The 12,989-nt window shown below is 39.8% G+C and overlaps 1 protein-coding gene across 5 annotated transcripts in view; it reads left to right on the plus strand.

Annotated features, from left to right (window-relative positions):
* Positions 1-712: 712 nt before the first annotated feature.
* Positions 713-12,989, plus strand: part of cadm2b (cell adhesion molecule 2b) — a 148,095-nt gene continuing 135,818 nt past the window's right edge. For 3 of the 5 annotated variants that reach the window (XM_040037538.1, XM_040037539.1, XM_040037540.1), the window contains exon 1: positions 713-1,306. In XM_040037538.1, the coding sequence (XP_039893472.1) occupies positions 1,246-1,306 (61 nt within the window). In that variant the 5' untranslated portion in view covers positions 713-1,245. The remainder of the gene's footprint in view (positions 1,307-12,989) is intronic. The other 2 variants (XM_040037541.1, XM_040037542.1) reach the window with 2 other exon arrangements.

Genomic DNA, 12,989 nt, shown 5'->3' on the forward strand with positions numbered 1-12,989 from the left:
GTGGTACAGCCAGGTCAGCAATTTGATTTGAAGTGGGAGTGGCGTAGAAGAGCACTGTGCAAAATTGAACCAAATTCGCCCAGCAGCATGTTAAACCATGTGTAAAATCCTCGCCGTCGGCTTAGAAAACGATCCCTGGCTGGAGCTGCCGTTTCCTCACACCTCTGTCTTTAGGGATGGTCACACTCATTTCTCTGCACCTCTCGTAGGGAACCTTTGAAGGATGAGGGATGTCCGGGTGCCCATTAACCTCCCTCGTGCCTGCGCCCTGACACCCGACATGCACCCAGACACCAGGTCACAAACTCTGCAAAAGCAAATGCATTTTCACACAACATGGGCACGTGTTTCTGTTGTTGCCACACGGTGCTCTTTAAGCTGTAAAACTTTTTTCAAGTGATAATATGTGTCGCAGTGGCAGTTATTTCGAGTCCTCTGGTATTGACAACAGAGCTTGTTTGGCTGCTCATAAAGCTTTTATGGCTCTAGGGTAGCTGTTTAGAACTGTCTAAAATTGTTAAATTAGCTCTGCTAGCTGTGGGCATATTTTCATGCATTAAATCTCTGGCGTGGTGGTTTTTGCACTTTTTCAGTTCAGTCTACTGACACTAAACAGAGAGCAAGGATCCTCCACTTCAGAGCATTATGGAGGCTCGGTGATGTGATGGCCAGGACTGGATCCTTATATTTTTCCCCATATGCGTAAACTATAATCATATTCCTGCAGAGGCCTATTGTTCTGCTTTGGTGTTTAGAAAATGATGAGATTAACAAAAAAACAAAAAACTTGTCACATGACTACCGAGGTCCCTTCTAGAAACTGATGTATCAAAGTAACTGTGCTCCACGGCGTAATTGTTTCGACAGTGTACCGGAGATCAGAACTATTTCTAGGTGTTCTCCATTGGTGAAGCGTCTTCATTAGTCAAAAAGCGTGGGCGGGACTCTTGCTCTCTGCAGCGAGTCAAAGAGAAAGGCAATAAAGGGAGGCAGGATCTGCACTTTGCCGACGAGCATCTCTGCCGTCCTGCTTCACTACAGTGATCACTGCCCCCTGATCTGCGAAAAATACACAGGGACTCCTCAGAAAAAGGCAAGAGTTCATCAATGTAACTCCGGTCAGTCAGAAACTGCGCCGTTCACCTGGATAAGTCCACCTTGACGAGAGAAGAGATAAAGACAGAATAAAAAGAGTCAAACGCGAGTGGAGTGTTGACGTAGAATTGCGAAGGAAAAGAGAAGAATATGATTGTCAAGCAGTACTTGATGTTCATCCTTTACAGCCTCTGTGCAAGCGTCTTTAAAGGTGAGCACTGGATGTTGCTGTGTAGACGGGCGTGGTGTGCGGGGAGGTGGTGGGTGCGTGAAGTGTAAAGATCATATGTGATCATGTCACACGTGAGTGCAAGTATTCGGTGAGGGGAGAGTTGATTTTCCCATAAAACGATGTGTTTGCGCAGCAGTTTTGGGCGCAGGACGAGCTGTCGTTGTTCACTGTCAGAGCCGAGTGTGCTGGAATGCCTGGAAGTTGAATTGTGCGGCGCAATGAGAAGCAGAATGCGGCTGCACAAGTTTTTGCATCGGCGACAACTTATATATTGCACTCCCTCCGGGATTAAGTGACAGATAAAACACCGTGCTGCGGATGAGTCGATTATTGTCGCGCATGGTTGCTTGGTTCATCCGTTTAGGCTATGCCCACTGAAACTGACAGAGCAAGACCAAAAAAGAGAAAAAAGAAAGAAGAGTGTTACAGTAACCGGTGGCGTGTGTCTTCTTCCCTGTGAGTCCGGTGTCATTGAGCGGATCACGATAAAGTCACGCCATCGCGTTTGTTTGGGCATTTTGAATCATTCCACACATGACTTTAAATGACTGAATTCACAAAGGTGATAACAAGTCTTCGATGTGGCAAAGACTACATTTCCGTTAAGCGTTCGTTAAATGTAGCTCTGTTAAATGTAGCGAGAACAGTGCCTTGCGTGTGTGCTTGTGTGTGTGTGTTTTAGGAGGGATTCTTTAGGAGGCACAAGCCATGTAGTTACTCATTCAGAGTTGGGCGGCTGGGGACGCAGGTAAGGTTGCATGCATGACGCTTCTCTGCAGCCAGGGATCGTCGTCGCCTCATGACGAGTCCCCAACTCCCCACAGACTGTCCCGCTCTTGGACATGCTTGCGCAGCCACCGCCCTATAGGCGACCAGTGCGCATAACGCCTACCGGAAGGGGTGGCGGTGGTGGGGGGTGCTGTCAAGGGGCTTCATATGAGAAACTACCATATCTAAGCAGTTATATCCCCGTCTTCCTCAGTTTAATAACGTGTTGTCCCACATGACATTGATGACATTGCCAGTGCTGATTCAGTACACTGTGCTGATAATAACAACGAGAATGACCTATGATCATCCTCATCACATTAACTCGGCCTCCATGAATGATGCCACAACCACCACAGACCATCAGATCATTAGAGCACCTTTAAACAATAATATATGTGTCAGGCTTACTTGCACATCACATCATTGAATTAAAAATCAGTTCTCAAATGAATCAGTTTTTCCAGTATCAGATCATGTTACTGTTAAATAGCCTTTTTCTCTCATGACTGTTATGTGTTCAATAAACTACGTAGTTGGATCACTTTACTGGACAGCCTAATGGTGAAAAATCGTGTAAGTTTGACTTGAAATGTATCTTTAAATTGCAAAAATACTTATTTACTTTGCCCCGATGCACGTTTCCTTGTGCTATTCTTGCTGTCCTTTCCTTCAGCAGGATTTTGTCCAACACTTTTACCTGATCTCACTGAGCTGTGGAAATTGAAATTCCATTATGAGGTGTGTACAGCTGTGATCTAATCATACATACAGCCACTTCCACTTCCCGCCATGTTGCCTTAAATGTGACCCCACTGAAGAGGAATACGAATTCGAGTTAAATGACCATGCGTGATTTAGCATGCTTTGGAGTCCATTAACTATAAACTGTGTAATGTTACATAACTGCTTATTTAAAGTGTTCTTTTTAAAAAAGCATGCCTTTTTAGCTGACTTTCCATTGTCTCTGCAACCCTTTTCATCAGTTCAAGTCAGTGTAGTTTGAAACTTAATTTGCTGACACACAAAACTTGATTTTTGTTTTAAATGCTGCCTGGTATTGCAACACCAACCACTGGGAAAACGTAGCTTTAATAGTGCATTCAGTCTGAGCATTGAGATTGAAAGCATTGCTTTTATAAGCTGTGTTGTAGGAAATGTATTTACCTGTAAATATAACTATCAGTCATGTTTTTAAAGGAGGTGAAAAAGACTCTGCAAACATCCAAATGGAAGAGTTTATCAAATAGTCCTTGCTTACAGAGCCTTACAAGAACACATAAGTGGACTTAAAACTCTGTGTCCCAGATTTACTTTCTGAAGCATATTAAATATTTTTGAAGAAGATTTTCAAAGCTATATTGAAATAAATAAAAAAGGGTTCATTGGTAGAAAAAAGTACTTGGTCTAAAAACCTATGGTATGCTTTGGAAAAGAACGATGTGAATTGTAATTATTGGGATACATGGAAAACTCCTTGTAGTTAGTGTAAGCCTGTGCTGATGCTCAATTTATGAGTATTAAAAAATGTTTGTGTTGCAGGTTAATGGTGGTTTGTTTACACAGTGGACACCAATTAGCTTGACTAATCATTGAACTCTCTCTTTCCTCCAAAATACATTTGCAGTTTAAGGGTTAGATGCAATTTCACAGATTATTTTTTTCTGAAATGGCACATATATCCCTTTGACATTTTCCAGCAATTAATCAGGTACACTTCTGTCATAAACAAAGGTATCCACCTTCTACTCTCAGTCTGGATTTTGTAGATTTTTTTTTAACCATGCAGTACTGACAATCACTCTAAAATCTTGTAGTTAGCACATTCATCCAACGTGAAAATTCCTTGGTTTGAGACCAGGCGTATACACAAATCCCTGGATGCCCTTACGTCAGGAAAGGCATCTGGTGTAAAAATCTGCCAAATCAAATGTGCATCCATCTGCTGTGGCGACCCCTTGTGAATAAAGAAGCAGCTTCTTAATATTGAAAACCACTCCCACAGAAAACAATTACATAGATATGGAATCCATTTTTACAACCTATAGTAAATTTTTAAAGTTGCCTAGCCTCTAGTGGCGATGTGAACAAGTGCATGTAAAATGCGCCGGTGTCTCACCTTTAAAAATGATAGCATGGCTACCTGTTCCAAAAATGGAGCTTTTCTCATGTGGTGAAAGTTATAAAAGGGTTTGTTTTTACCCAAACCAAAATGTTATGTGGCTATCTCTAACCAAAATGTTTCTTTGTGTATACTTAACTTCACAGCAAGAAAGTGAAACTTTGAAAAATGGTCCAAGATTCAAGTCTCATTTTTCAGTCTCCTTGTCAAAAACTTGGCTGTATTTGTATCCCCTGCTGACCAATCTCCCAAATGCTGACTTTTCCCTCTCTTTTAAAGTTTACCTACCTCTATTGTGGAAGCGCTTACTTTTAGATAGTAGAAACAATTTGATTGAATACTTAGTTTGTAGACTCAGTGTACCCTTACCTTTTCAGGAGACAGACATACTTTCGGTGGCTTTCTGGGAAAATATATCTCCCCCAAAATGAAATTAAGAATGTTGTTTTCATGAATGAGAACCTGACTTTTAGGAGACAGGACTGAATTAATGGACTCGTTTCTAATTTCACTACTTGGTAATTTCAGAGAGCCGCAAAAAAAGTATGCTTTTCACAGCCCACTTTGCATCAGATTTGGGGTAATGAATAGGCAGAGAACAGGGCACAGAGAGTTTTCTCATCTTGCCCAAGAGCTCTGACAGTGCCCACTTCAAGGGCTTCTTAAATATTGATGCTATGAGACTTAGGTTAGACTTAGATGCATCCAATGCCCAGGCCTGTGCCCCAGGACGCTAAAACCTAAAGTTCTGTCTTAGTGGAAATGTAAGAAGTTGAGAAACAAATGAAATCAACACAACTAGAAAAGACAGGGTACATTCTGGGCTGCACAGTCACCCAAATTTGTTATTTAAATAGCCAGATTTTAAAAAACAAAATGCATTGAAAAATGATTTCATGCAAAATACACACAGGTGGACAATTACAAGATACATGTGCCAGGATTTTTTAAAATTGGTTTGTAGCAGTAGTTTGTGGCAGATATTTACAGAATTTCCTATCTGGTTTTGCTAATTCTTAAATGAAATCCTGATATACTTGTACACAGAAATCTGGCGTGCATAGAAAACTGATGCTACACTCATTCATTGCTTACCCATTTAACAAATTTCACTGAACAGTTTTTGCAATATCATAGCCTGTAACAGACAAATAAACAAATGGGACTGAAAACATAACCTCCTCAGTGTAAGCAATAAGGTGCAGCATTTTCTGTGTGATCACAGCCTAATCGACAGTTAAATTGCAGTGCTCCGCATCACACACTGCAGTGATTCTGTAGACGACTTCAGCCTCAGCAGCTCTGTTCATGCTCTGTAATGCTGAGAGTTATTTCATGCAGACTCATCCTTCTAGGAACAACTACACTATTAGAATTTGCCTAAATTCATTGCTGGGCTTATTTATGGCTGCAGCCCATAAACTGCTGTACTGCCCAAATGTTTAAAATGCTTCTATGGCAGATAGATATAAAGAGTGTATGGCGCACCCTTTATTAGAGGGCCTGCCTTGTTCTCCTGCTTTGGGTGTGACAATGATGGTGTTGTTCCCATACTGTATCTGCACTGGTGTTAACCTACGTAGCGATAATGGTGTATCACTGTATATTTCCCAAAGCCAGCAAATAAAGACAGACTCATCAGAGGCAGGTAAGATGGCAGGCTAATGCTAATTAGCCATGTGGCGTCGCCATGCTTAGCCACTTTGCAGACCTTGGGCTGATTGTGTCATAGATGTACTGTAGGTCTTATGATCTTCACATTTCCTTGTTGGCCACAGCTTCTCTGGTTCGGTCTGACATTCCCTCTTCTCAAGTGTTTCATCACTTTCTTTCATACAGAGCCCAAAAAGCTCCCATACCACCAAGGGAACTTTTCTTTTGTTTGAGCACCGAGTCTTTCATCATTTCTTATCTTGTAAGACATTTGGGCAAGTACACCCCTCCAGGTGACGTTGGTATGTGTTTGACCATTGTGTGTGTGTGTCTGTGTGATGGGAGGTGAAAATTGGGTTGGGGGCTTAATGAGGGCAAAGCAGAAAATAAATGAAAGTGTTTATTTATTCATGCATTTTATCCGCTATCAAAATGACAGTTATCAAAACTACAGATAAAAAGAGACAAGGTGATTGAGGATGAATAATTCCTTCATAATGTACAGGAAAAATCTTTTCCCTGATTAGTGAGGGAATTGAGGCTAGTCATTAAAAATGCAAAAGTGCCTTGTAAAGTCTTTGATAGCTCCTTTACCCATTGGTGAAGTTAAGAGTTAAGAGCTGTGTTAAAGGTTTCTTATTTGTGAGCAATATAGTGAGCTTCTGGAGGTAAAAATCCAATTCACATTCTCCATATGGATTTCCATTATGAGCCATAGCCATGTAACCATCCAAAGTAGACTTACTATGAGCTTTGACACTGATGGTATGTGCTCCTATAGAAACCACAAGTCTGTATGATATCAACTTTTTCCTAAGAAAATACTGTTTTATTCACAACTTTGTGGAATATAAGTACTCTATCCACAGTTCTAAACTGAAACATTGACACTGACATTGTTGGAGGTCGTTGTTACTATAGAAAATTTTAAACCTGCAAATGTCAGCTTGCTTAGTGAGCGCAAAACTGCAGAAACCATACAACACACAACACAACCCCCCCTCCTTCAAAATGATTACAACATTGAAATTATGCGAAGGATTGAATTTGAAAAGGTTATAGGTCACTTGGTTGGGATTTGTAATTCTTTATGGGATGAGGGTTTAATTCTTTACCCCTCGGCCGTAAAAAGGCTGATCGGGCGGGCGACATGGACATCCAAGCATGAACGAAGCAATGTAGGAGTTTTAATTTGATACCATAGGTGTATCTACTAAAAATCTCAGTGACCTTAACCTCAAGGTTAAGGGTCAGAGGTCAATTTTTCTGAAAATCTTGTGACAGGTTGCCACCCTGACGCAGGAGGTGACTCCTCTGGTTGCTAAAAGAAGGAAAATACTCTTATGGTCTCATCTGTTATTGCAAGCCTTATTTACTAAAGAATGCCAGTCATTTTGTAAATTATGATATGACCAATTTGAGTCAAATAGAAGATAAATTAGGGTATGCTTTAGGCTGTGCCTACAGTAGGATTGAAAGTGCACTGGAATACTGAAGGCTCATGATAATGCTGATGACTAAAATGTTTGGTTTGAGGCTTAGAGGACAGGCTTCACTGGCCACTGGCTGTTATATGTATCATGGTGGTTCTGTTGATTGTTTATATACATACAGTCTTATTGTTTCATCTGTACAACACTAGACTTGATCACAAAGACTGCCCATTGGTTACCTATAGTACCCCACTCCCACCCCCATAAACAGGCCTGAAACAACATTTATTAATTTCGTTTCTCAACTTTAGTAATGTTTTTTTTCTATTCTGTTTCACTAGATTTTCTGAAAATATAATTTATTTGTCTTAATAATTATGCAAAAATTATATAACATTAATCATTTGACAGGCTTCATATGTTTTCATTTGCACCCACCAATATGAAAAATTTCAAACACAAGCAAAATAACAAAAATTCAGTTCATTTACTATTGTTGGTCAGTGCGCAAGACTCCCACCTCTAACAACTTTGCTTGCACTAAGATAAAAATAATGCAAACAGTTCCCAAAGTATAAAGCAAAATTCTAAGCAAATGAATTTCGGAGGATATGATTCAATCAAGCGTCAAAGGCTCTGCTTTTTGCTTTCGTGTATAGCCCTGCAGTTGTCTGGGGAAACGATATTGTGTCCTATTATAGGATGCTGTGAGGAGTGTGGTTATTTCTTCCGTTAGAATGTTTGATTCCAACAGCAGCTTTCACTGCTACAACATAGATATCAATAACTGTCCTGCCTGCTGATTTATCATTTTGAGTGTAATATAGGATGGCAGTCGGTGCACCACTTCTTATTTCTTTTTTTCCCCCTTTTTTCTTTTTCTGAGCATGGAGTTTTGTTCCAGCATGGACTGAAGTGTATTTAAAATCTCTTGAAAAAATACATATTCGACCCAGGCAAAAGTAAAGCCCTAAATGTCACACACAGGGAACCTGTGAGCGTATGCATGGGAGCATCTCCTGTGGGTTGGAATAATCAGTCAGCAGGAATAAGCTGGCTGAGCTGAAGGCGAGGTATGGCAGAGGAAGGTGGTTTACATTCACGGATACCCGTTCACCACTACTGAGGGTTAGCTTATCCCTGCAGATTGTCTCCCAGCTGCCAAGTGCTGGCTCTGATGCTGTGCTTTATGCCACTGCAAATGGTAATCCAGTAAAGGGGACAAATGTGCTCCAAAAGAGCCACTGCTGCCCTGCTTGCTTTCTGTTGACAGATATACATCTGTAGGGATAAGCCTCAAGCCAGAGGCAAATGTGCTCAGACAAGTGGGGAAGGGGCTTTAAGATTAGCAGCTCACTGCCTCAACTATATTCTGCGTGCTGTCAGTCTCTCTTTGCCAAGCTCTTTGTCATAGCACTTTTACACACCATGCCCCCTCTGAGTGGGTATAAGCTCAGCAATGAAGCTGATAGACTGAAAGGGCAATTACACTATTAAAGATTATTTTGACCTGTATTTAAACGAAAAAGGTTAAGAGATTTTTCTACTTGCCAAGGAGCCTAGTCCAAGATACTCATGATAAGACTAATGCCACAGTTGGTCACACTGAAAATAGGTAAAAGCAGTGCTTACATCAGTCGCTGCCTTCCTGAAGAGGTGCCCGTGTTCACACATTTTAAAGGGGTATCCGATATAAAACAGAATTTACATATATTCCTATGGTTTCAGACAGATGAGTCAAAACATTTCCCACTTCCCGCTAAAGCTGGGACCTATGGAGCATTTGAAGTGTTATGTCACAAATCTCAGGTTTTATACTGTGAGACTTCACAGTCGGGAGAGGATATTATATCATCATTTGCAGCCACATTGAGTATTGTATATAAAACAACTAGAGGTTTACTGTGCAGGTGATGATGCTGACCCTGCAATTCACTGTAGCTATCAAGCACATAATAGAAAAAATGAGATTGTGGTGTAAACAGAACTGAATAAACGCACAAAACAAAAATCAAATGTCTTAATGTTGCAGTGTTTTCACTGTTTCTGGGATTCAGTTGTAATGCATTTACCTTTAAAGGTTTAAACATCCTTAACAAACAGCAGAATTGAGCCTAGTGGACATTTATTTAATATTGTTCTAAGTAGTTCAAGGCTCTCTAACTATTTAATGGTGAGCTACACATTCAATTTTCAGAGAAAAGGGAATGGTCGAAAAATATTCTAAAAAAATAATTCACAGACTTGAATAAAATCTTTGGAAAATGTAATAAAATAGTGTTGATTTCTTTGATGAATGAGTTTCTGCTGTGCTGCTGAGAAGGTGGTAGGCGTGTGTTCTGCAAGAGGTTTATACAGTCCCTACATTTTAGTATTGTGCCTGAAATGAAGCCTATACTTCATTTTATGCCAGTTTGCGGTGTTGACCTTTATCAATCTCTCTTGGCCCTCATCTCTGTTGAAGTGGGCTTTGTGCCCGACTATGGATGAGCCTGTGAATCTCATTTACCCTGTGTGATGATCTCCCCTTTCTCCTTTTGCTGCAGTCTCTATGAACAAAGTTAATATTTTTTTTGTTCAGAGATGACCGCCATATGACCAACCAGCTATATAATCCGTTTTTCCTACCTAGAAGCTATGTCAACTTTCATTCTGTTGTCCTTTGACAACATAGTAGACATCCTTTCAAAAGCAGTTGTGGTTCTGATAGCGTTTAATGCTGAGTGTTGACCATAAAATATTGTGCACATAATTATGTGTTTGCTGTGATAAATGTCCCTCTCTGCTTCTGCTGTGAACGTTTGGGAGGCTTCCAAAGAGAATGATTGACTGCCTGAGGTATGGCACTGCAACCAAACACCTGGCAGCCTGACCAGGAGTGACCATGCTTGTTTTGAGTTATGTCAGGGTCGTTTTGGAGTGTGCAAACAATGGCGGACAACAAGCTGTGGAGCCTTTGTTGGGCTCTGTGCGCATTTTATGCAGCTATGACTATTGATATGCAAGTTTAGTGCACACGAGCTTTTCTTTCCAAGTACAAAGTTTTGATCTGAAGGAAGTAAGATGAGTTCTCGGTGCGTAGGCAGCTGTTGACAAGGTTTAGAGAATGCACAATGAAGTGGCAAATGTTGGCGTTTATGAAAATATTAGGTCTTTTGTTGTAATGAGTTTAGATATCACTTCATTCATCATCAAAACTGATGATGTTGTGTGGAAAATGTACATCTGTTTTAATAGGTTTTGATACAAATTGTTTTTTACTTGTGTTAATTATTTTTTGATTAACTAAGTAATTGTCTATAGGTAAAAAACATGTATGATTGCTTGATCTGCCTAATCAGCACCATATAGAAGGATATTGGTTTACAGTGGTGCATACCTCCTGCATGTTTTTCTTTTTTCCTTTAAAATTGCTGAAACTATTAATTATTAAGTAGCAGCTTTAATTTATTTTGGTTGACAAGGCAGTTAATCTTCTGATCATTTCATCTTGCACCAAGCACCTTGTTTTCAAATAGTGCTTGAAAAATATGTCTTCTCTGGACAAAGTAAAGTTGAAACCTCCCCAAACATATTTGCAGAGAAAAGAATACAGCGAGTTTAAGTGCATTTGGAATAAGTGCGCTCACTTTACCATGAGGATTTAATGCTATTAACTATTTAACTATTTTAATGTATTAACTCAGAAAGCCCATCGCCTGCACACCGCCAGTAGAATTTTGCATCGCTGGGTTGCTGAGCTCATAAAGGCCCCTCAGTCGACTGCCCCAGCAGTCAGACTGGACGTCTGAGCTCCAGATAAAGGAGGCTCTGTTGTGCTATCTTTGGAAATTTGATAGGTTGCTGGAATACAACTCGCAAGTAATATACTTTTAAGAAACAAATCATGGCAAATGCAGTTATTCATTCCAGGGTAGTGTTTTGCATTTTATGGCTTCATGATTTGATATGCTTTGTTCACAGTACAAAATTAAAGACAGTGGAAAAAAAATAAAGATGAAATGGCAAACGTGCTAAGAACAGACTGTTGACTTGTGAGACAGGCTCGTAATAATTTGTCAGGACAAAAATGAAAACCATTTATATTCTCAGCTTGCTGAATCCCTCTCAGGGTTTCAGGAGCTGTAGACTATCTGAGTTTTTTTCTGAACGTTTTGCTGAATACAGACGGGTGTGGATGGCAGGTCACCTGTCCATCAAAGAGGCTATCATACGATGACTGGAAAGATTCATGTCATAAGGAAATTTGGTGTCTCCACTCCTCTTCAGATTTCTACATCTCCGTATTTATGAGAAAACTTGCAGGAAGTTGAAAAGGTGAAAAAGATGCCAATGTAAAGAGTACACAAAGAGGACTTTAATTAGAAACGTCTTCATGTCAGGAAATATTTTATGCCATTTTCCTATGTGTTTTGGATTTTATTCTTTGTCCCCAGTGTGTTTATTAATGCAAAATAAGCAAAGAGCCTGCTTTTGTGCCCGAGAGCATCCAGAAAACAGCACCAACCTAACCTGTTTATTTTCTTATTTTATTAAGCAAACTTGCAAGTACTTATGTGTAGACTAATCCCTGCCGTATACACCGCCTGAAGACAGTTTAACATGCAACATACATTTGCAGTTTTCAAGCTCTGCATGCGTTGGTTACATCGCATTTTCTGTTTGTATTAGGAGAAAACAAACAAAGTTAGCACATAAAAAGGTATAGCATCAAACAATTGATCTAATAAATAAGTATTTTCAGGTCTTGGTACTTAATTAATACGTATATGATTGTTCTAAATCTGGCTTTTATAAGCCCACTATATATATCTGTTGGTATAGATGATGTCCAGTAATGTTCGCACAAACAATAAATCATATCTTAACATTGAAGGTAAACATATCCAATTGATTTAAAAAATAAAACGCATAATTATCATAATTCTCTTAATTCTTTTAAAGCTAAACAACACTTTTCTTTTTTCTTTCTTTTTTGCTTACAAAAACAGTAATACTAAAAATTCTAGCTGTGCTTCAGTGCAAGAACTGGGAAATTATTTTGTTTTATAAATCTGCATGAGTGAGATGCTATCCAGAAAATCTAACTTTAGAATAAAGACACCAAAAGCACAAAGTTAAGCTCATGCATGTTTATACCCTTTTATTGACTTCCTCTTTAAAAGCTTCCCACAGGTCTCTAAAGCTGAAGTGTAGATACTGAATGCAGGCATATTTGCAAGAGAAGGTGGGGGATAAAAGCACTGAAACTCATGTCCTCATAAAGAGGGATCAGCAGTGTGTACGGGAGCTGCATACCGATGCAAGAGATGCCAGTGCTCAGAGCCAGAGAGCATGCTTTGCTGGGGGGGGGGAGCCTTAAAGCTGCTAAGCTTAGAGCAAGAAGGGGAAAGTAAGAGAAGGTGTGGAGCAGGAAGGCACACTGTAAAAGGCTGAGAGAAGTGTCATTGTATATGTCTGCTATTTCCTTCACCTCCTGTGACTGCCATTATAAAATGCAGGTTAAGCCATTACATAGAGTAGTAGTATAGCATACTGGTGTTTCAAAGATTTACTCTGGTTTTTGGTAGTTTTGTGTGGAAAAGGAAGAAAAAGGAAATCTGTTTCCAAATTTGAGGATCTTAACATTTGAAAGGACACAGATGAATATATTAGAGCCTTCACAGCATTGAGAAGAGCAGTACAA

Source organism: Simochromis diagramma, unplaced genomic scaffold (genome assembly GCF_900408965.1).
Source record: "Simochromis diagramma unplaced genomic scaffold, fSimDia1.1 OVJJ01000463.1, whole genome shotgun sequence".
NCBI lineage: Eukaryota > Metazoa > Chordata > Actinopteri > Cichliformes > Cichlidae > Simochromis > Simochromis diagramma.